The 23926-nt window shown below is 37.7% G+C and overlaps 1 protein-coding gene across 4 annotated transcripts in view; it reads right to left on the reverse strand.

Annotated features, from left to right (window-relative positions):
* The window catches only part of BRCA2 (BRCA2 DNA repair associated), a 33109-nt gene extending 10853 nt beyond the window's left edge, over positions 1-22256 (reverse strand). The window contains exons 1-15 of one of the 4 annotated variants that reach the window (XM_085061731.1): positions 21885-22256; positions 20921-21024; positions 20029-20280; positions 18023-18128; positions 17172-17224; positions 17031-17071; positions 16821-16932; positions 15194-15249; positions 14129-14243; positions 10179-11363; positions 4570-9339; positions 3279-3371; positions 2016-2085; positions 1208-1623; positions 42-232 (exon numbers count right to left, since the gene is read on the reverse strand). In XM_085061731.1, the coding sequence (XP_084917857.1) occupies positions 42-232; positions 1208-1623; positions 2016-2085; positions 3279-3371; positions 4570-9339; positions 10179-11363; positions 14129-14243; positions 15194-15249; positions 16821-16932; positions 17031-17071; positions 17172-17224; positions 18023-18128; positions 20029-20280; positions 20921-20999 (7539 nt within the window). In that variant the 5' untranslated portion in view covers positions 21000-21024; positions 21885-22256. The remainder of the gene's footprint in view (positions 1-41; positions 233-1207; positions 1624-2015; positions 2086-3278; positions 3372-4569; positions 9340-10178; positions 11364-14128; positions 14244-15193; positions 15250-16820; positions 16933-17030; positions 17072-17171; positions 17225-18022; positions 18129-20028; positions 20281-20920; positions 21025-21884) is intronic. The other 3 variants (XM_085061740.1, XM_085061720.1, XM_085061748.1) reach the window with 3 other exon arrangements.
* Positions 22257-23926: the final 1670 nt, after the last annotated feature.

Below are 23926 nucleotides of genomic sequence, written 5' to 3' on the forward strand. Positions count from 1 at the left end.
AAACTAATGCTGAGACAGAGAACAAAAAGATATCAATATACCTCTTCTGCAGAATAAAAACTGGGAGATTTCTCTTCTACTGCAGTTTTCAGAGAGATTCTATTGCTTGCAGATGTTTTAATGACATAAAGAGTGCCTGGCTGTGAGCGAATATTTTGCCTACATTTCTTTTTAATTCTCATTTCCTGCAGATCTCTGGCACAGCGGAGATTTGTCACCATCCTGGCCATAGCTGTTAAGAAAAAAACCCAACACATCAAAACTTTTAAAAAGTACTATCAAATAAAGATATACAGTCACACTGTAGCAAATTCAGAGCAGTGTATTTTCTATGTGACTCTGCAGATTTTTAGAAACTGCAAGTCAAAATATTAAACATTTAATGCATTTACAAAGCAGTGTTTACTGAAGGCACTTGAATAGTATTTATATGAAACAAATTACAGATTCATATTAATGTTATGTAAGTCCCTGAACTAAACTTCCATCCATATATTTTTCTCATCAGACTGAACTCAGTCCTCATAGAAAACTCCAAATGAAGAGAAATTAGTTACAGTCCATTATCCTGAAACTTTGGCCTGTTACTGCAGGATCTAATTCTGCAAATGTTCACACACCTGATCAAATATACACAACTCCTTCTGAAAAAAAATCCAGATTATTTGATTGTAAATTATAGAAATAACACACACCAGAACGTTCAGGAGAGCTTGGAAGGCATAAGTGCACATTCTTAAGCTGAACAGTTGAGCATTTAAACTCTGCTTCTACGAAAATGACACAGTCAACCATTTATATGTCTAAGCATACATTTTAATTAGAGAACGGAATGAAAACAAGTTTCTGTAAAAGTGGATGAAGTATAGCAAGGCTAGTCTAAGGTTCTTAAATTATTTTACCTATGAGGTATATAAGAAGAATCAAATATCAAATGAAACATAAGCTATCTGGTTTCTACGCACTGTGCAAATTACTTTTCTTCTTCTCAATTAACTCTGGAGATAAGCAGCCTATGCTTTTTTAGAGGTGTAATATAAAATATTGGGAAACTAGTAATTTCCTAATTTTTCTGAAAAAAAGGCTTTAAAAAGAAGCTTCTTTTTATTAAAAAAAAAAAGTTTGACAAAATATGCAAAAAACTCTTAAAGATTTAATTCTGACAGTTAGTACTCACAATAGTTATGTGAGCAAAAACAGAAAATACCTAAATTGCCATTTTCTAGGTCAGTGTCTGCTGCATGGACATAAGACTGGTGATCCTGAGGTTCAGCAGTATTTTGATTAGCTGTGATCTGATTTAATTCCATCTCTTCAGTCATATTTTTGCTGATGGGTGAGTCACATCTTTTGCTGCTGCTTTGTTCGTTTGTAGAAAATGTCAGCTTGGTTTTGAAGGGCGGAACAAAAGTTTTAGCAGCTTTGCCAGATTTATACAAACTTCTTGTTTCTTCATTCTCTTTTGCCAAGGCCTTACATGGAGTGGAAACCCCTGCAGAACCATTTGAAGACTGCCTCAGAGCACAGTGCTGAAAAATGGCAGGTTTAGATTGGAATCCTTTGGAGCCTTGATCTGGCAGGGTAAGGGTAGGATTCTTCACTTCTTGTCGTTCTTTAGTTGACCTACAGAGATGAAAACATTTAAGCATACAGGTCTCTTCTTCCTGACAAAAATCTTGGTCAGGACTTTTGTATTCTTAATTTAGTGATACAAATTCCAATACTGAATCAGTAAAAAGATAAAATATCAGTCTTTGATATTGTAAAAACAGAATACTTTATTCCTATCTATTGAGAAAAGAGTGTTCTAGGATATAGTTTGTTTAGCATCTCACTGGTCTACTACAGCAGCATGTGCTATATGGTAATTTAATGTTTATTTTGAAATAAAATAATCAGTCTTTAATAAAGTGGCGTAGTAAATTATTACTGTATATTTTTAGAAAGTTACAAAGGCTTTAAGGTTTTAAGAAATTGCATTAGAAGAACTCGAAAATAAGTAATAAATTTCTCACCCAAAAGGCTGACAAGTTATGGGTTTTAAAGGCACATGGTACATAAATTTTCTTCTGTCTTTGAAAATGCCTGTAATATAATTAGAAAAAAAAAGTTTGAAATGGCACAACACACAGGTAGATAGAAATTTACAGCACATGTTTTATCTGTATTAATGACATATGGAAAAGTTTCCAGAGTGGATTTAAACAGCTGTATTCTTTCCTGCCCCTAAAAATGTTGTTTAAACATCTTCCCAGAGAGATATAAAGGAGAAGTGATCACAGTGCTGAGGTCTCAAAAATTTGTGTTTGTGACCCAGCAATATATTCTTAGGCTCCTAAAAGGGAAATATTTATCATATATTTAATTCCTGGTAGGTTCACCATTCCATTTAAAACTCTCAGCAACTTATATTCTTTCATTTGAAGTTATAACAGAAATGGGCACATTAGCACAAACTCTTCCTTCTGTTATTGAAGGACATGCTTATCTGGGAATTTTCAACCTAACTAAATCCTATCTGCCTGGAATGTAAACTCATTTGTGCTGTGCCCTTAGGCTGCAGAGAGGAAGTTTATAAATCATTTTCTGGCAGCAACTTACAAATTCCATGTAGTACTTCAAATCATGGCTTCTATGCCTAGAACAATATATTTGATGCATCCTGCCACTGAATTCTAGGTGAGAGCACGCAGCACTTAAAAAAACAAGTTCCTTCAGGAATACAGCTCATCCCAGTATCGAAAGCTGTAGCCAAAATCTCATTATCCTAATACCTCAATCAGTAACTAGCTTCACATGAAACACCAAATTTTGAAAACCTTGATTTCTCAAGTTTCCATATTACTTGCTCAAAATATAAGCACCTGTAATATAGACAGCCATCAGGAAGTATATTACCACTAAGTATCTACCAGAAAATACAAAGGTAATCAATCAAATACATTTTGTAGATTAATCAATAAAGTGCATTCTTCCTATTGAAACTAGAATTTGTGAGATATAGGACTGTGAGAAATTGGGTACTGAACTGGAAATAAACCAGAGTTCTTGCAGAAGTAATATATTTAGATTCTGTGCAATAAGGCATATCAATAATCATGTCATTATCATGCAGAGATATTACCACAGCAGCTGCCCTGAATTTCCATTACTATATCGATAAATGCAATAGTTAAGCAAACTTACTGTATGTTAGTTTATTGGAAATGGAAGAATTCTAAAGATAACAACTGACACAGGGTAAGTAAGTGCTTAGAACACAACATGACTAAAATTACCATCAGGGCTGCTTCTTGAAGCTTTCAAAGATCTGGGGGAATTCTTTGTTCTGTTAAATTCCAGCAGAAGCTGTCTTTTAATTGGAGGTTCTCCTAAAATAAAAACACTGAATTTTAAAAGTGATGTTCCTTTCAAGATCAGTTTCTTATTAATCTGCACAACATAACTGTAAATTCTGAATAAAACAACGAAATCAGATCAAGCAGAATTAGCAAATTTTCAGATCACGTCTTAAATGTCCTTTTCAAACACAGAGCCACCTCACCACAAATTGCAAAAGTTTCTTCTGTACAGAGGGAGTCCATATCATGTTAACCAGAGTGACAATAAAACTCCATATAATGAAGTCTGTTGTTAAACTTTTGTGATCAGTAATTTCTTTTCCATCCAAATCAAAATTCCTAAGTCTGAAGTTACCAAACACACTCAGTTTGCCTAGAAAGTGCATCACAGTGCACTTCAGCAGCACAGCTCACCTGCATCTCTCCTTGTACTTTCAGTAACCAAAGAATTCTAAAAAAATTCAGTAACCCTCCAGAATTCTAAAAAAGTAACTCATCTTTTACAGAGGCCGTAACTAAGGTCAGGGTTCAGCTGTGACACAGCTGTTTCAAGCTGGATTGATGAGTCTTTACCTGCCTTTTGCCACCTACCCAAACATCCCGGCACTGATCTGCCCAACCTTTGTAGCTGAACTCGTGCAGCCAGGCAGGGATTCTGCTGCAATCTGCCCTTTCACAAGTAGCTTTCAGCTAGCCCAGGTCCCTCAACTGGTCTGGGTGTCTGTGCAAGCATCACTTCAGCTCCAGACAGATCAAGTTTAAATGGCAACAAATAGCTTTTCGACCAACAACTATTTTTTGTATGAGATTAGCAATCCCAATGTAAGTGAAACATTGTCCTAACCTACAATGCACAAAAAGGTGAAAATGAAAATACTGCTACTCATTTTTCAATGAAAAAACACTAGATTTGTAGAGAGGGAAAAAAAAAAGCAAGTCTGCTCAGGGAGAAAAGGGGCAGTAACTTTTTTCTGCAAGGTTATGATAAAACAGCAAACCTGTACACACCTTCAAAATTAGTAATCACAAATTTAGATTCTACTGTGCATTTAAGCCTGGAAAGGGTGGATGAACTACCTCCTGCAGCAAGAGGAGTTTTTGTCATTGACATCTAAAGAACTTGAATTTCTCTATGACCTAAAAATCAATGTGACAAGCAAACCCCCCCCCCCCCAAATCTCAAACAACCCACTCATTGAGTTGAACATATGTAAGATAAAACACCTACCAAATGAGTTGTTTTCTTCAAAGTGCCTCTTCCCAAAGATCTTATTTTGGAAGTTTTTATCCAGTCTGCCACTGAAGGTTTGCGTAGGATTAATTTGTACTCCAGAACTGGAAAAACTGTCTTGTATGAAAGCTCTTGCACTTTCTACAGCCTCTACTTCCAAGTAATTTTTTGGACTTTGGAGAAGATTAGTATTAATTTCTGCTTTAGCAGTAGCACTGCATGAAATTGCTTCAGACCCCAGATTCAGCTGCCCTTTTCCAGAAGACTCAGTCTCCTCTTGCTGAGAGTTATTTTTAAATGATATTAGCTGCTTGTGTTTACTATATGGTACATACTCAGGCATTTTGACATCGTGAGTGCTTGGAAAATACTTCATTTCCTCAGGGCAGATGCTTTTAAAGTCAGAGTCTTGATTGCGGCTTTTTTCAGTTTTGAACTCTGAGATCACCCTATCTGTTAAAGGTTTTACATTTTGACCGCTCTCTTTATTTGAACTAAGTTGATCTGCAACACGAAGCCCACTACTCAAAAAACATTCAGATTCTTCTAAAATTGCCTTTGCTTTTTGATAGGCATCTTTAGAAACTTTTACCTGCTTTCCACTTGCAGTGCTGAAGCCAAAATCTGGTATCAATTCTGTGCTGGTATTATCTTCCCCTTTTGATAACACTACCTGCATTTTCCTAGGAAGTACTTCAGTGTGCATTTTAGACTTGACAACACCTTCCTCAACTGAAAGCACATCTTGTACGTGTGGTGAATGATCACCTTCCATTTCAGAAAAGAGCTGTCTAGCTTTCCTGACTGACTCTTCTGAAAGCTGTACAGGCTTTCCACTTGCCGTACTAAAAAATCCAAAATTGCTTGTAGAAGCATCTGATGGCTTTATCTGCTTATCTGGAACAGACAAATGCCCTAAAAGCTTAATATTCTGCTCAAAGGATTGCTTCTGAGAATTTGAAACAGACTTTGCATCTGCAGATGTGTTTCCTTCTTGGCAACTATTTTCATTAGCACTTGCATTTACTTTAATAAATTCGGACGTGGCTGAATTAACCTCTTCACTTGTTGCAGCATTAAAAAATTTAGCAGAATTAGGATATTCAGCATGAAGGACTACAGATGAATTTTTAGCAATTTTTGCCTGGGTGGTTCTTGAGGTAGGCTCAAGTTCATATTTTACAGCTTCACTGCAGTCTTCTTGAAACATTTGTCTGACTCTTGCTAATGCACTTTCTGAAACAGAAATTGCTTTCCCTTTTGCTGTGCTAAACACTGTTTGTTTAAGATCACCCCTTTGCTTTTCAGTATTATGTGCTGTTTCTTTTAACCTGTTAAAATTAGTTTCCTCTTCAGGAAGACTGACTAGTGACTGGTTTTGGTAAGCACTAACCATGGTGTCTGTGAAGCAATTTTTATCAGCAGCAGGTTCATTTAAATGTTCTAATTCCTTACTGTCACCATTAATGTAAGAGCAGCTATGTTTTGAAGGTAAGAGGAGTGATGGATTAGCTTCATTGTTGCTCTCCTCAAAAAATAAAGTATTTTTTTTACCTCCAGGCACACACTTATCTTCAAAGTCATTTGGTACCTTCATTAAATGCACAGACGCAGCAGAGTGCACAGGAAAATCATCCATGTTTTCTGAATCATCCCTCTTTCTTGGTGAGTATTCCACTTTTTTCTCGGCAAGCAATTTTCTATCTTCAGACAAATGAGTTCTACTTAAAGCATCACTCTTCTGTCCTGCAAGGGATTCCAATTCTGACTTTCCACATCTGACATCAGCTTTTTTATGTGCACGTGAAGTTACCAAACTTTTTTCACAAGCTTCATCTTGATCAACAAAGGTATCTACTTCAGCAGGATCAAGAATCGCAGCATGTTTAATAGGACTGCTCTCTACTGCCTGATTAAACTGATCTCCAAGTTCTTCAGGAACAGGGTTTTCATCAAAATTAAGTTTTTCTGAGTCACACTGAGCAATGCTTTCAACACATAAATCACAGTCTTTAACACACTTCTTACCACATTTCCTTTTCTTGATGAGGTTCTCAAAATTGTCATTATGTTCCTTTCCTATATCAACATCTGCAAAAAACTGTTCTGCTTTAGTCAAAAATCCATCAGCAATTGCTATTTTCTTGCCACTAGCAGTGTGAAAACTAGTCAGATAACTCCCATTCACTTCACTTTTCCCCATGTTTACCTCTTGTTCAAGAGGTGTTTGACAATGATGGTAAGAACCTATTTTTATTCTGCTTGCATTCACTAGCAGGTTCTTATCATGGGTTGTGTCTTCTTTGGTATTTTTACAATTAGTTTTTCCTTTGTCAGAGTTGTCCAAAACATTTACATCTCCTTCTCCACACTGTACACTGAACAAGAGCAGAGAATGATCCAAAGCTGCATCAGGAATGGATACATCACTATCAGCTGGAATTTGAAGTTTTGGTGACAAACAATCATCTTCCCTTCTCTCTTCACCCTTCTGCTTAGGAGACTGGTTTTCCATTTCATATGACATATCTAAACTGTGTTCTTCTGCAGTCATAACAGCATCTTCTAGGCATGTTACATCTAATGAGCTGTCTTGCACATTGCCTTCATCATCTCGGTTTAAAAACTGTTTGGAAGTTTGATTTTTCTGCTTATGAGTTTTAATGGGTAACAGGTTGTTGATAATGTTAATGCTACTGAAACTAACATTTCCAGTATTATTTACTGATATTTTTGTCTTATTTTCCGTATTTTCCTTAAATGCTGTACTAGTATTTTCCTCATTTTTATTCTGTGCATGACAGGAAACAGAACCTGTGTGGGAAACAGCATTTATGCTTTTGAAGTCTGGAACTTGAACAGTTTTTTCTTTGGTTTCTTTTTTCAGGCACCTGGAAATATTACTTTCAGAAGACATAGATCCATTTGAATTGTAACATCTAGCACTAGTTTCAGAAGATTTTAACGAATAGTTATCATCATCCAAGTCTCTGAACAGTTCTGCAGATCTACTCAAAGCTGCCTTTGAAATACTTATTTTTTTACCTCCAGCTGAAGTAAAGCCTATGAAATTAGAAAAGGTGTCCTGCTTAGTTATGGGAAAGCTCTCATCAGATCTTCTACTTTCATTTATTTCTAAGTTAGTAAAAGTAACTTTTTTGTCATTTTTATGGAAAACCACTGCATTTTCTTTTTCATTTTCCACCACTTCATGGCCTTCATTTGTGTCTTCCTCCTGAGTACAATACTTGTCATTTTTTACTTGCTTTTCAGACTTAAAAGTGCTACAAAGTGCCGCATCTTTCCTTGTTTCAGAAATATTTTCTACATTCTTTGTTCCATGTGCTTCTACAGTTTCTAATTGCTGCAAGTCATGACTCTGTGTTGCATTACTTTGCTTTCTAAACTGTGTAAATTCAAACTGACTACCTGTTTCTTCCAAGATACTGGAAAGTTCAGCAATTTCAGCTTCTTGGCTTGCTGTCAAGGTTTGATTTGCATCTTGCAAGGCTTGTTGAGTTCTAGGAAAGCTTTTATACAAGCCAACTTTATGTGGAATAAACTGTGTATGCCTGGGCTTAAGGAAACTTGTCTGTGACTCTGAAGAATCAAATAAATGATTGCCCAACTTGCTTTTTGAATCTGAGAAAAATGTATTTTCCTTTTTAACTTGATTTGAAAAGTTTCTGACTCTTTCTGTGGAAGACGCTTCAAAGCATTCATTTTCAATATCTTTGAACAGCATTCTGCCTTTTGCTATACTGGCTTCAGAGAATTTAATCTGCTTATTGGAAGCAGTCTGAAAGCCACGAAAGCCCAGATTCAAACTGCATGAATTAAGATTCACTGATGACTCCTCTTTATGCTTTAGGTTCTTGTTTGGCTTTTTGCTGGAATACATAGGTGCTACTTGTTTATCTCCCGCAGAGATTACTTCATTTAAAGAACTATTATCTACACAATATAGTAATTCTTTAGAAATGTCTACAGATACATTACTGAAAGCAGCTGCTTGAGGGCTTTCATTGTTTGTAGCAGACTTTGGGTCTTCATTGTTGGCTACATCCTCTGAAAAGGCAGCTGCATCTGTTTTCTCCCCTTGTTTTAATCCAGTAATGTCATTTTCTGAGCAGTTTATTCCCAAGAGTCTGTGTATGTCTCTACAGTCAACTCCTGACCTCTGGTCTGTAGCCTGCCTTTTATCAGGTGATAATTTATTGCAACAGTCACCACTGACTCCAGTTATGCCAAGGTTGATCTCACACAAAGTATTATTGGAACTGCAGTTTGTCACAGATGTAGAGTCAGGGTGCACATCAACCAAGAGTTCTTTGTCCCCGTGAGAAGACCCAAGTCCTTTCAGGGTCTGAGGTACAGCAGCTCCATCATTCACATTAGTACTCCTGTCCTTATCTTCTTCACCTTTCCCTGAACAACAGCTTTTAGGGAGAAATCTGGAACGCTTTCTTGCCATTAGGCATGCTGAAGTTAGAACTTTACGTTTTATATTTGAAATAATCTCACTACTTAAAGAACTTGTTGTGTCTTCTTTCTGTGTATTAGATACTTCTAAGCATTTTATTGAAGCAGCGGGTTGATCCTGTCTTGCATTATCCCCCATGTCTCTCAGGTCTTCTTGTTCCAGCCTATCACTGAAGAAATTATCAGATGAGTTATCCATTACATCCATTTTTAAAGTAGAAGTGCTGAAGTTCTTTGTCCTGGTATTTGATTGCAAAGGCTTTCTCTCAGCAAGAAGAAAGTGGTCTACAAGAGAAGACATAGAGAAAAATGTGAATAAATGTATTCAAACAAATGTAGATTCAGATTTTTATAACATTTCAGCCCATAAGATCATTTCTACACAAACTTAACAGCAGAACCCAAAGTATCACTTTTGTTTTCAAATGCAAATGCCTTGACAAGGCTGGAGATGTGTTTAACCTAGTTATGCTCTAATAGCCAGAAACAAGTGAGTAGGCTGCAGTTAATGTTACCAGGTAAAAAACAATAAATCAATTTTTAGTTGTAATGAAATTTGAAAAGATGGGCTTTAACTCCTTGTGTCTCAACATAAGGATTTGTTTCAAATTTAAAGTACTTCAACTCCTAATATTAAAGCAATTCTTCTAGCAAAACCAATAGCTTCTATAAATACAAGCATGTGCTTCTTTCATTATAGTTTTTTTAAATATTTTGTGCTTTTAGAAGAAACAGATGTACAGTCTTAAACCCCCTAATTCTAGAAAAATAATTATACAACTTTAACATTCTTTATGATCTCTCGGAAGTTATCAACTCAGAATGGCCCTTGACACTATGGATGCAAAACCAGCATTGACAAAGATAACTAAGCTTGTCAAATAGAGTAATAGCTCAGGGTGGAAGTTTCTATTCCAGAACTAACCTGTTACAAAAAAAGTTAGCACAAGATTACTTGAAAATAATGCTATCCTTATCACTATGTAACAAACCAATCAAATAAATCGATTCCCAATCGTAGAGCTACTTTTCCACAAACACAAGATTTTACATCAAACATTTACATGAAAAGTTCATAACAGATAATGAATCCTCCACAAATGATAAAAAGCTTAATAATATACCTTGTTCAACATCACTGGCCACCTGACAGCCTCTAAATTCATATGAATCAGATTCTGAATGTGGTAATACAGTATGAATAGGTGACTCAGAGGTTACTTCTTTTTGTGTTTTTTCTTCTTGATACAGTAAAGTATTATTTATTCTATAAATAAAACACTTGGATCTCTTTCTCAAGCTGGGTAACATATTCAGGCTTTTGAAACCAGACTTTGTAAGAGTACTGTCACTATTTATTAAATGTAGGTCATCATGGTTATCTGGAGATGTGGCACTACATACAAGTGGGTGAGACAGAACATCAGTTACGGCAGGTTTAGAAGTTGCTTTTAAACACTTGGAGAAGTTGCCACTGTAGACTACAGAACACTCCGTGACATTTGTACTTTCAATTAAAAAAGAATTACAGTTTAAGAAGCCCATTTTGGAAACCTCAGCTGCACATCCTTTTAGTAACTTTGGATCTTGAACACTCAATGACACAGATTTTAATGGAGTTATTTCCATCGTTGGGCTGTTTTCAGCATTTTTCATTTCATTGCATTTTTCTGACAAATTGACGCTCAACAGCTTTTGTGCTTTCATCAAGGCTGAAGTACTCAGCAAAGATGTTTCCACAGCATCATCCTTGGTCATTAGTACTGACTTCTCTTCTAAATTTTCCTCCTTATGCAAGTCAGAGGGTGGAGAGCTACATACAGACATCTCCAGGTGAGTTACATCAAGATCAGATAAGTTCAGTTGAGACCACTGGCTTGATGGAGACTGCATACACTCCTTCATAGGCCTCTCATTCTCAAAGTACTTGTGTGTTCTATAATTGTGCACATCTCTTGTGTTCCTAAGTAACTCCAGTTCCTTTTCGTGTCCTAATAAACAGCCATCTTTACTGTCTCCTGTATCCTCACTGGTGTTTTGGAGTAAAGAACCGTTCATCCCAGCAGAGTGGTTGTTTTCACTCCAGCTATTTGTTTTGACTTCCTGTGAAATCCCATTCTTTCTTCTATTAGGCTGCTGAGAAGGAGCATCCCCCTTTTCTTGTGCTTTATCTGGATTTATCTCATATTCCTCTACAGCATCCAGAGCACATGGCATCAGCAGAAGAGCTCCACTGGATTTAGCTGGCATGCTGAATGTATCCTCAAAGCTATCCATCTCACCAAGTAAGCCATCTAACACCTCCGACTCTAGAGTTTAAAGAAGATGAGAAGAAAAGAAGTAAGAAATTAAATTTTAGGAAATAACTTGGCAACAGCATTGGTAAATAGAACTTTCAATTTTACAGTCAATACCTTTACTCAGGAGTGAGCTGGTAAAGATAAATCCAAGTAGCTGTTAGAGGAAACAGGAGACAAAGGAAATACATGTAGATGCCCTGGCCTGCCCAGCTCTGTAGTGTTTAAGTTTGGCAAGATGAAACCTAACTGTCCCAAAAGGGTTATTTCTTTCCCCTACAGAGAATGATTAGTATATTTGACATGATAAATGTATTGGGTCTTTTTCTTCCAAAATTTATACCTGAGGGAAGGTACCAGACATGTCAAGAAGCTGCCTATTTTTATCTATAACCGGCAGCTAAAGAAAATGTTATATAAAGATTCATTTATTAAATTGTATTCTACTACAATATAAAATAGTATAGTATCTAGAAAGATTTAGAAATATTATTAATCTTTTAACTGATTAGGAGGCTTTAAAGTAGTTCCATGATTGGCACAACTATTAGAAAAATAATGAGAACTTTTCGTTTGTAACACAGTGGGGAAAAAATAGCCCAAACTCTACTTTGTAGAGCTTATACATGCCAAATAAAAATACTACCTTCTCAAATGTATGACATGAGACCCACTTATCAGAAGAGTCCACATTCAAAAATGAAGCTAGGCTTCATTTGCAGAGTACTTTTTAAGGCTTTTTTGTATCAAAGAAATCATAATGAAGTTCATAGAAAACATCATGGTCCTCTGTTTTCCTTAGGCCCATAACCAATATCTTAACTTTTTCCATAAGCTTTTTTTAGGTACCATTTCTTTGGTTTGCAACTCTGTAACTTTCCCTACCAGAAGTTTTAAATAGCATAATACCGAAAAGATTTTCCATTTGGAAGTCCACAGAAGATTTCCCAGTACTTGGTCACAAACTTCCAGTTATTTGCAATACATTCATTACGGGTTCATGCTGATGTTGTAGACATAGAAAATGACTCATTCTCTTTACTTTCTACTTTTTGCCTGAGTGGCAGAAGGTATCACTAAATGAGATCTCAAAACCAAGAAACTGTAACACTACAGGACTGATGGTACAGATAGGTCCTTTTCCTTTACTAAAATATGCTCCTCTGAAGCAATTTCTGTGTCCGCTTCCTTTCATCTTGTGCTAACTTGTCAGTAGAGCTTCCTAAAAAGACACAGCTTATTTCTTTTTACTTAAACAAGAGACAGTACCTTTTTGGATTAAAGAAAATCAGGATTATCTGAAAGACTGTACACATACTGTCTGCACACTGAATAATCTCATGCCAGGGAAAAACAAAAACCAGAGAAGTTCATTTTGACTTCTAAACTCACCAGAGGATGTTATTATTCGATGATTTGATATATCATGATCTCTCTTATTTTCTTTAACAGAAACAAAATGCATACCTGATAAAACTTATTGTACTTTCTGATCACACAATGCTATTCCAAGGAAAACTAATATCTGAAAGCTACAAATGTGTAGGTTTGAGCTACCCTTCTTTTTACTCAGCATCTTCAAATGCCGAATCAACTATTATCAAAAAGGGAAGACATAGGAAAAAAGAAATGTGCAAGTTATTTTGTACTCTCAGACAAATGGTTTTCTTCTCCCCCTTATTTTTTTCAGACATTGTTTTAACTGGTCTTCTCTACTGTAGTAAGCAATGTAATACAACCTATTGGAACACAGACCAAGACATTAATTTGTCCTTGATTTCTAAAAGTATTTTACTGCTTACAGATTACTTGAGTACCTTTACTACCAAATACATTCTTCTCAGCACATTTGAACCTACAATATAAAAACAGCAAGCACTTACTGCTCTGCAAGCAACAATGCTTCCTAATCCCAGCATTCTCAGCCCTCCTTATCAAATTCTAATCTAATTCTTTCACAATTCTTATATGTAGCACCAAATGTTACTTTTAGGGCAGTCCACCGAATTCAGACAAGGAGAAATACAATCCTAAGTATACAGTGTCCTGTCTAGCCCATGTGAATCCCTACAGTACCCTTTTACACCCATGCATGCTGAACAAATTTCTGGTAATGATCTTCCCTTCTGCCATCATTTCTCAACTCAAATCAAAAAACCTCCCACTGGAATTTACATCTTCCCTTGTTCACTAACATGATGTAAAAACATAGAATTTTTATTAAAAGAACACTTTTCCCCTCGTCTTGTGTATTTTCTGCGTTCATTTAAAAAAAGCCCAAAACATTCCTTTTGCTAAATGATTTGTCACATTTTGAACTACCTATATTGAATAGGTAAAAGAAATGAAGAAAGGATACATCAAGATCAAAAAACAAGCTCACCAGAGAATAGTGAGTGCAGGGATGAAACATGATAAGATTAATCCTACTCAATAGCTAGAAGCAGTAGTCTTGCTCCCCCTTGAGCCTGTACCATTTTTCTCTCTCAGCTCTCTCACAGTCTCAACCAGCTGCAGTGAACTCACTTCACAGTACTAACCTGGCTGTTGTCCAGTAGCACCCTAACCTGACTTTCATGGCTTAACCAGGACACTGATTTAATTTACTGACTCAACAGACACTCCCTTTTTTAAGACTAGATTAATTTTACAGAAATGAATCAATTCAGGGACTGGGAGTACACAGGTGGTAGAACAAGCAAGCCATAACAACAGCCCATAGCATGTAGTTTTATCCTCAATCTTGCTTCACAGAATACTCATCAGGTAAAGCATACCCAAATCTTTGATGGCATCTTCAGCATTTAGCTTTACTGTCTCTGGTATGGACAGCATACTTGCATCACTTATCCCACGACATTTATCACGCTTGGAAAAAGAGTTGTGCAAAATCTGTAAACCAAAGACAAAAGCTGTTAAATTATATATTGGTAAATGTCCCTTTAACAGTCTAATGCACAACTCACAACATTTAATGCAGTACCTGACTAATGTGCCATCTCTTAAAATGAAAGGCAACATTTTCATAGGTACAGGTGAAAAACAAAAAGGCAGGTAATCCCCATTTTCAGCATAAATCAGGTGCCATTCTGCAGTCAACTTAAGGGCAGTGAATGGGTTCAGCAGTTTACTGTAAGCCACTCAAAAAGGGAACAAAGGAGATATGAGGAAGGACAAAGATGTTTTGCTTATTTTCACTTGTAACAGTTTGTTAACTCTGAAGTTTCAGGTCATTAAGGACCAAACTTAAATTTGTAATTGACTCTTTTTAGTGCCATTCTTGGTTTTCAGACTAAATAATCATTTAGCTTTCATATACACAAAGTGAAATTACAATTACACAACAACTCTTCCTACCACTACCAAAGGACTCAAATTGGACTGAAATTAACACTCAATTTCAACTCTTGACTGTAGTGGTTGAGAGCAAGAAGTTATTCCCAAAGAGTAACTTCCAAAGGTTTGTCAGAAGTGAGAAAAAGCCAAACCAACCCTCAGATAAGTAGCATAATTCAATTCCTAGGTTTGACTTCTCTCTGAATGACACCCACTTCTGCTGAAGCCAAGTGGTTAGAGGGGAAGGGGGGGCTAGGGCCTGGTTTGGTTTTCTAAAATAAACACAGCAAAAAGTATTCCTCAGAGAGGGTTATTTGTGAGAACACATTCTACAACCACGTATTGCAAATTTAGTTTTGTGAGCAGTAACTTTCTTAAAAACAGCCAGATAGGAGACCTTAAAATGAAAATGACAGAATTTTTTATTCTTGGCTCAAGGAATGTAAACACGTAACCGAATAGCTTAACTGAAATTAAAGAACAACATAGCTCTTAAAACTACTTACTGTATCAGCCCTTCCATCCTGTCGCTTTGCTTCAGAAATAGAATCATTCTCTCTAGCTTTAGAAGAAAGACAGAAAAGTCAATTTATTTTCTCCCCAGTGATCTGCTGAGTGTGTTCAAATACAGCTGTGTTTTGGGAGGGTTTTCATTGGATTATTTTAAATGCCACACAAATCTGTAAATAAAAAAACTAGTAAAAACTAAAAGTTCAAACTAAAGAGTTGCACAGATGAGGCTGAGGAAGAGAGTACAAAAACAGTTTCATAACAGCACAAATCACCCCAAATCACAGATTATGGTTTCTGCTATCTGTCCAGTTACCACCTTGAAACACCACTGCCATTCCCCTTTCAAGCACTACTTTCATGGCCCTACTCCCTATTTTCTTCTGTCCAATGACTGGGATGAAATCTTCAAACCTGTCAGGAATTTGGTTTTTTTTTTCCCCATTGCCTCCCAAAATAGCAATACTATCTTCACCTATGTTACAAAACGAGAATGTGAACCCTATTTTTAAAATGCCTGAAGAGCAGTATATTAAAATGGTTCACAGACATGGCATCTAGGTTCTGTGCAGCAACTCTTTCCTTTCACAGGTGTCAGAAGGTAGAGAGTATACCACTATAATAAAATACTAGGCTTATCCAGGATGTGGGGAAAAAAAGAGCTCAAACCACAGCTCATCTCCCAGAACATCATCATTAAGGTATGGATACTTCCCCCAGCCTTTCTTTTCAGCTCACACCTTTTTGGACCTAACATCCAAAATACCACAACTCAGCAGCTTTGTGAATAGAACCACCCTCTACCTACCAAAAGAGATTCCCAACTCTAGTATTCATTCTTAATATGCTTCATATGCTCTATACAGTGCTAGTTTAACAACATGGAAAAGAGCAATGTCAGAAGCTAAGGAGACACATCCAGGTCTTCCCATTTTCTCAAGAATTTTCATCAACAAATCATACAGATAAATTTCCTTTTGCTTATCATATGCTAATGAAATCTCACTTTCACCAACACCTTAGGTTAAGGCTTGATGTTTATCATCACTGTTGGTTACCACTGAAGCAATTATCACCCACTCACTCTCATTCACAGCTATGCTGACACAGCTGTTTGTGCAGCTGTGCAGTAAATGAGCTCCAGGAATTGCCCTGTCCAAACAACCCAGGAAACCTGAACCCAGGAGCTCGGGTCTTAAATTGGATGAGTACCCCAGTCTATGTCACTGGGCAGACACAGTGAGAGTGGTTAAAAATGCTGAAGGCAACACTGCTGCTGGGAGGTTGACTCAGCAGGCGACCTCCTTACACTTCATAAACAAACCCATGTAACTTAGCCCAATAGTTTCTAGTTTTGTGATAGGGCAAAGCAAACATTATCTAATCCTCTTTCTATGCTTTGCTATGTTATTTCTAAATTTATATTCCCTAACCCCTCAGACAAAGGAAAAAATTCTGAAGTTTTCTGTTTAGGGCTGCATTATTTGAAGTCACCCACTAAGCATCACTTTAAGAGTTTTGTCTTTTTTTAGTTAAAAAACCAAACAGTTCATACTGAGTGAACTTCCAGTGTCAAAACCAGAAGCTTTTAACCCTTAAGCAGTTGTTCATTTCTAGAAATACCTATTATCACTGTTTCACCAAGTGTAGGAGGTGTGGCTAAAGAACTCGACCAGGACATATCTGGATCCACTTCTGCTCCCAGACTTTCAGAAATACATTTTGGAGTTCTGACCTAGAAATACATTTAACAATCATATATATAACTGCCATGCCAAGTTTGAAATGTACAACTCAGGAAAAGGAAACAAAATGCATGAATAAAATTGGTACCTCCAAAAGTTTCGGTGTGTAGAACAAACTTCCATATGGTCCTAAAAACATGTAAAAAGGACATTAAATAGTAACTAAAAAATGAAGATTTTATCTAGAGATAAAAAATATTTTGTAGAAACAAAAAGCAAAGATACAAACCAGGCATATTATTTCTCTGAGGTGTTCTGTAAGTATTCCTTAAAATAGTTGGACTGCAAAACAAAATTAAAACCAAAATATTAATTTTACTTCTCAATTTCTTAAAATAATTGAATATACAAAAAATTACATATATTACCATGTCCAGTATTCTTTTCTTTGCACCATGGTTACTTCCCTGGCTAGACAAAATGCAGATCTCTTCTAACCCTCAGTCAGTATTTTAAACACTACTATAAGTCTACTATAAACTGTAAAATGTTTCTTTCAAGAAATATTTTAATTTTCAGTGATGATTTGTCTGATAAGTAATAAATTTCAATGTAACCATGCATTTTATGATATGCTGTATGAAAATAGGAAAATTGGCTTAACTGATTTTAATTAAATAACTAATTTAACTCCTCTTATAATCAACATGAGTACTTTGATAAAATTTATCTGAAATACAGACATTTAAGTGCCAAAATCAAGGCTGGCTATTATCAAAAGAGCTTCAGTAAATATTATAAATAGCTTTACTCGTTGAGAACCATATGATACATCACTACTACTTTTTCTCTGAATATTGAGGATTTGGAAAGCTGAAATAATGTTAAAAAATTATATATTCCAGCTGTCAAAGAGTAGGAAAATAGGAAGAAAGATCACCTGAATGCAAGGACATTTTCAAAACTAGCTAGTGTTTTATTTTCAACTCACTTAGCAACCTACAAGTATCATAAATATATCAGACATTCAAGATTATTCACTGCTCTTAAAGAGTTTAACAGTTAAATATGGTGGGCTAAATATTACTTTTTGCTTAAGGTCCAGCTTATTTTCTATTTGTGTTGACATATTTAGCTTACCTAGCAGCGAGGCTGTTGTAGCAGGTACCAGGAGGAGAAGCAAGTGTTTCATTTTCTTGGTCTGTTTTTCTTCTTGTGTTACTTGGGCTTATCAAATTCTCTCTATCTACGACATTGAATACAATAATCAACAAAACTTTGCAGAACTACAGGTAACAGTTTCAATTTTGAAGTTTAAAGACAAGCTTAAAAAAAAAGGACAAAACCACAATGCTAATTTATTTTCTAGTATTTCAAATACGTTCAAACTTTACATCCAAACAATGCTAAATATGTTCCACATGCATAGCCAAAAAAACACCCATTATGTCACTTTATTCACTTGATACTATTCAAGTCACATATTCCATCTCAGTTTTAATGTACTGCATTGTGCCTTTCTTGTAATTGCAGAAGTTATTCTTAGAAGAAATACAATACCTGCAAAGACAGGTTTGTACAGCTTTCTCTCAAATTTACTAAGTCTATGCTTCTTGATTTGAGTAAGCAACAAAAAGCAAAAATTATTTCCAGAATTATTGTTGGAGTCTGGGTTACTGGCAGCAGCATCTTTTTATTTGCAAAGCATCTCCAGGCAAAAGGGGAAGAGTGTGTCCACCAAAGCAGCAGAATCCTCCGAAGAGTGAGCCCCTAACATGGACAAGCATCTGTTCAAAGGAATTCCTAATCTGAAGATTCTAAACAACTTCAGCATGAGAAGTTACACTTTGGTTTGTGCACTTCTCTATGCTTCTGAGTTCCGGAGTTCCTATGCACAGCAGAGCTGCATCCCAGTACACCAAGGTATGAAATCCACCAGCTTCCATCCATGCTCTTGTTTTCAAAGGAGCCATTTGCTCTAATTAAGAAAATGGAGTATCTCAGACCAGTCAGAGGTGAACTTTGCACATATGCAGAGCAAAATTGACCATTTTGAAACAAACTATCATAAGGCTCCTTTCTTCACCATTTCTGAAACTGCCAAATGAAATTCCTGAAACCAAGAATTCCCTAGGGACTTAGCGCTGTAAAATACAAAGTTACATTTAGAAGAAACATATTCTCAGCAGTTCAGCAGCAAACTTCAGAACAATGAAAAGAGTAACAATATTCCATGGAAGCAATGATATAAAGTATACTTGAACTGCAGCACAGTGCTACCCCTTCACCGAATTTGCTTCAGGATCTAAGAACAATTCTGGTAATAAAGGGAGTCTTGTGTTTGTTAAAACCTGGTTAGCAAAGCTTATCAGGAGGACACAGACAGAGCAGATGTACAAATCAGATACTTCATCAATGGGGTTAAATACTCCCCCATAGAAGAGATTCTCATATACAATCTTACATGCATTCTCCATAGAAAAGATTCTTCTCTCTTCTCTCCACGGAGGAAGGATACATCAAAGGAAAGGAGCAGAGCAACATGTAATGCCATGATGTACTTGGGATTTGGAAATAATGTATGAGAAGTACTAAAAAAAATTCCTTTTTTTTACAATTAGAAAAACATGATTTTTTCCCATAACTTACAATTTTAGTTACTCAAAGAGCTTAGTGCTTCTAAATCTTTCCAAGAACGGTTAAGGAGTGCCTTAGAGAGAGCCTTATAGTTTGTCATGATAAGGATGATTCTCTCCCTTGAAAAGCTTCAAAAATTTTGATAAATCAAACATAAGACTGTTAAAAAAATTCAGTCTGATTCACAGTCAACAGGTTACATTAATAAGTTCATATCTCTTTATATTAACAGTATTTGGACCACAACAGTACCTTTTATATAGGGAATTTTGCATATGTATTACCAGTTTATCACAAGGCTGAATTCATTATTAGGATTAATTCTGCTTTTTTATAGATGGTCTTCAGGAGAACTAAAATAAGGTTTTTAGTCTCACAATTCCTGCAGTAGCATTATCTATTACATTAATAATAATCAGTTGCAACAAAAGGTTAGAAAAAAAAAGTATCTTGCTTCTAAAGGGCACAAGCAGCCTTTAAGTATAACTTGATAAAAAAAAGTTACTCACTTGCTCCTGGTTTTTTCTGATCCAGCTCTTTTTCAGGAGAAGAACAAGGTGGCAATATTGCATTTTGTTCTTTGAAGAGCAGCGGGGTTGATGCCAGCTGACTGTATGTAGAGGGTTTTGTCCTTGGAGTTTTAAAAGCTGTCTGATCAAGCCAGCCAGAGGGACCATCAACCTCTCCAAACAATCTGGGCTCATACTGGGGTGCTTCTGCGCTGAGTTCCTCGAACCAATTGAGACTGATAGGCCCTAAATCTATGAAGGGAAACATACAGAAAATGACGTGAAAAGGAAAAAGGTTCCTCCATGGAGGATGTGAAAATACACCAGGCATTTAAATGCCAACAGCAAAACACATTGCCCCTTCCACTGACATACTTCTGGTTTGTTTGTTTCTAGCTGGCTTTAAACTCTGATAACCACAAGATATAAAGGAATGTCTGCCCAAATTGTCAGATCATTAACCAAACTAACCAAAACACCAGAAGAATATCCAGTTTGTTTAAAAACAAGCATGCTCTGTCTTTTAGAATCTCTCTTGTTTTGCTCAGACTGTCAAGTTAAACAGGTTCCTTTTGAAATCAGTAACTACCACAGGTGCATTTGGCAAACAACTAAACCTGGTCTGTATATGGGTATTGATGGAGGCAACAGCTACAAAAGCAAGTAAAAAAAGTAATTAAGCATGTATCATGAAGAAAGCAAATAAAAAAAAATACAAATAAAAATGGAAAGAAATTTACAAAAAGTATGTATTAGCAAATACAAACTCAGCAAGAACAGCAGCTAACAAGCTGCATAATGCTTTCCTGTGGAATATCCAGCAATGTGTACAAAATATGGATGCTCAGAAAGCAATCCTAATAAAAATTATTTTACTTTAGGTAAGCTGTACCTGATTCACTGCAGTGTGCCTTAAATATTTCAAAGAAAGTTGGTCTTTCCTCAGGTTTGCAAGCCATTTTCTTATCCATAACATTACTGGAACAGTTGAAAAGCCTGAGAAGAAATAAAAAAACACTTCACTGCTGTTCAAATGTCTAAGGCCTGCTTTCCTGCATTTCTTGCTGTGCCATAGCCCAACTTGTTTAGCTTTGACTGTGATGTGAGCATTCAAGCAGTACAGTGATGAATATGGTGGGAAAAACAACAGACAAGAGCAAATGGAATTATATCAGAGATAATGAAAATACTCAGCAAACACAGGAGAAAGCCAAGATGGAAGGAGCAGAACACTTCTGAGGTATTTTAAACACAAATCAAAACCTCACACTCACTACAACATGTAATGATAGAATATGCTATCACATATATACTCTCACAACCTTTACATGTCAAGGGTTCGATTCCAAGTTGCTTTCAAGTGGAGTAGACACTGCCAGTTTCAGAGTTCTATTAAAATACACGTGTAAATAAGCCCACAGCAAGTCTTCACCATTTAATGTTTATGGCTTCCCCAGTAAAAGCCGCTTCCTACACGGTGGCCGAGTTTCATGTGTTGGCTTACCAAAACAGGGACTTTAAAATAGGGCAAGGGCTGCATTAAGACAGAACACGGAAGAACTTCAAATCACGTCAGAAGCACATTTTTAAAAAGGCGACTTGAGCTGTCCGCGCTGCTTTCCGTGAGGGAAAGCTCTTCCCGGTCAGTGACCTCGCACGGAGCGCGGCCTGTGCAGCCCCGCCGGGACACCGCGGGGTCTGTGGGGACAGACCCAAACCCCCCTTCCCCACACCCGGTGACTGCAGACCCCGGCGGCCGTGAGGAGAAGAGAGGGAGGGACCCCTAGGGGCGGCAGTGACACCCCCGGGGCACAGGGCAGCCCCGGAGCAGGGCCAGGCACACGCGGGGCCGTTACCTGCCGGCGGCGCCTCGGGCGGGGCGGCGGCCGCAGCATCGCCTCACGCAGGGGATGGGGCAGGGCGGGGAAAGCAGCGAGGAAAGAGGGGCAGCGCGGCCCCCCGGCTCGGCAGCCCCGTTCGAAGCTTGGCGCCAACACACCCCCGCGCCTGCGCAGCGAGAGCATCCGCCGCTCCCGCCCCCCGCCGCAGCCAGCCCCGGCAAGGAGGCGGCGAGCCGGCCCCGCCTCAGCCGCGCCGGCCTGCCCTGCCCGGGGCTGGGCGCTGCGGCCGGGCATGGCGCTGGGCACGCGTGCTGCCCGCCGTGAGGGCTGCGCCCCCGGCTGACTCCGCACAGCACAGAAAGGGAGCGCGTCCTGAGGCAGGACGGCCGCCAGCAGCTTCACTCACGCTTCCTAGAGACGAAGGAAGGAAGTACCACATCCAAGGCTGACACGGCCCGCGTTGCTGGGCAACGGCAGCTAACGCCGACCTGCCAGAGAAGGCTGTGGAGGCTCACAGCGGCAGGGCGGTGCTGAAGCGTGCAAGCCTCAGCCTCCGCTTCTCAGGTGGTTTTGGAGGCCTTGACACAAGAAATGGTTGTTGATGTTCCAATACAGAGAATGCTACTATCCTCCACATACATCTCCATTCCCGTTTTGTCTCTTAATTATATTCTTGACTTTGGCGATGGAACAACTTGAAGATGGGTGGAACACTCTTCCCACCACCAACTTTGAGCTTACCATCTTCACTTTAGTGGGATATTCATCTATTGTGCCATAAAGGGGTTTTTCCTACCTCTCCAAACCAATCCTTATTTTGCACAGTTTTATCACATCACCTACTTAGTCATCTGTCACTTTCTTAAATTTCTTGTCGTACAATAATTTTCCATATCCCTTGTCCTTCCAAGAAAATTAAACTTCTAACCCTGTAGTATTCTGGGGAGCTGCAATAACTGTTTCTTCTCAAAATATTTTAGAGGAAATCAAACGTTGTTTTAAATTATTCAAATTTAATTTCCATACCCGTTCCCAATGCACCCTAACAACTTACTCTTTTTGCAGCCACACTGCAGTCATTAAGTTTTAACTTGGCCATCTTGAGACCCTATTTTTGCTTTGAATTGATACCGACAGTGCTTTGAAAATCCAAGCACATGAAGCCTTGAGACATACTTCTTTTAATTATGATGAATGTGTTTCCTGAATCTCAACCTCTTTCTGCCCCGTAAAAATGCCATTTCTTACTGATTTATCTCAGACACTTGAAAGTGTCACACTGTGAATGTTTAAAGACATCATCCCTATCAGATCTTCCCTAGTCTCTTGCTGGCCCATTGAATTTTATAAAGCAGCGCATTTATAAAGATGGTGAGGAGTCATACAAAGAAAGTATTTCACATCACAGCAGTTCCAGGAATTTAAGGATTCTCCAGTCTCTAAAGGCTTACATACACAGTTTGGATGATTTAATTACATTATTTTAACTCTATTACCTTAAAATTGAACTAAAGTGATGTAATTATGAAAGAAGAACTATTAGTCTAATATCCATGTGCTTGCATGACGGACACTTATTTCATTATACGGGTATTAAGCTACTGCTTTCCCGTATTTCAGTTTGTATACACAAGTATATTCCATCTTTTCCTAAAGCAGTTCAGTTGACAGAAAAGCTCCAGGTAGATAATCCCCAAGAAATGGAACAATGGGGATACTCAGACTTTTCAACACTGGTAAAGACTTTCTTTTCAGAGATGTAATTGCCTGAATTCTTTGCTCAGCTCTCCGGGAGACACCCAGTTTACCTGGACTTTGTCAGTTTCCCAAAGCCCCTATTCCTTCGTTTAGGACCATAAGCAGAAGGAGCTGTAAGCAAGCAGGCTTCTCCTCGATACTCATGCCATGGTTGGCCCAGCTATGGCTGAATGACATCTCTTCATTATTAGAGTTGTGGAGAAGGAAGGCAGGCCCTTGCCATCAGCCCTCCCTCCCCCAGCTGGCCCCACTTTCCCAATCAATTAGCAACCATTAGCTCCCGAGATAAAAGCAGAGCA

The sequence above is a fragment of the Lichenostomus cassidix genome, chromosome 1 (genome assembly GCF_008360975.1).
Source record: "Lichenostomus cassidix isolate B80296 chromosome 1, HeHo_3.0, whole genome shotgun sequence".
Taxonomy (NCBI): domain Eukaryota; kingdom Metazoa; phylum Chordata; class Aves; order Passeriformes; family Meliphagidae; genus Lichenostomus; species Lichenostomus cassidix.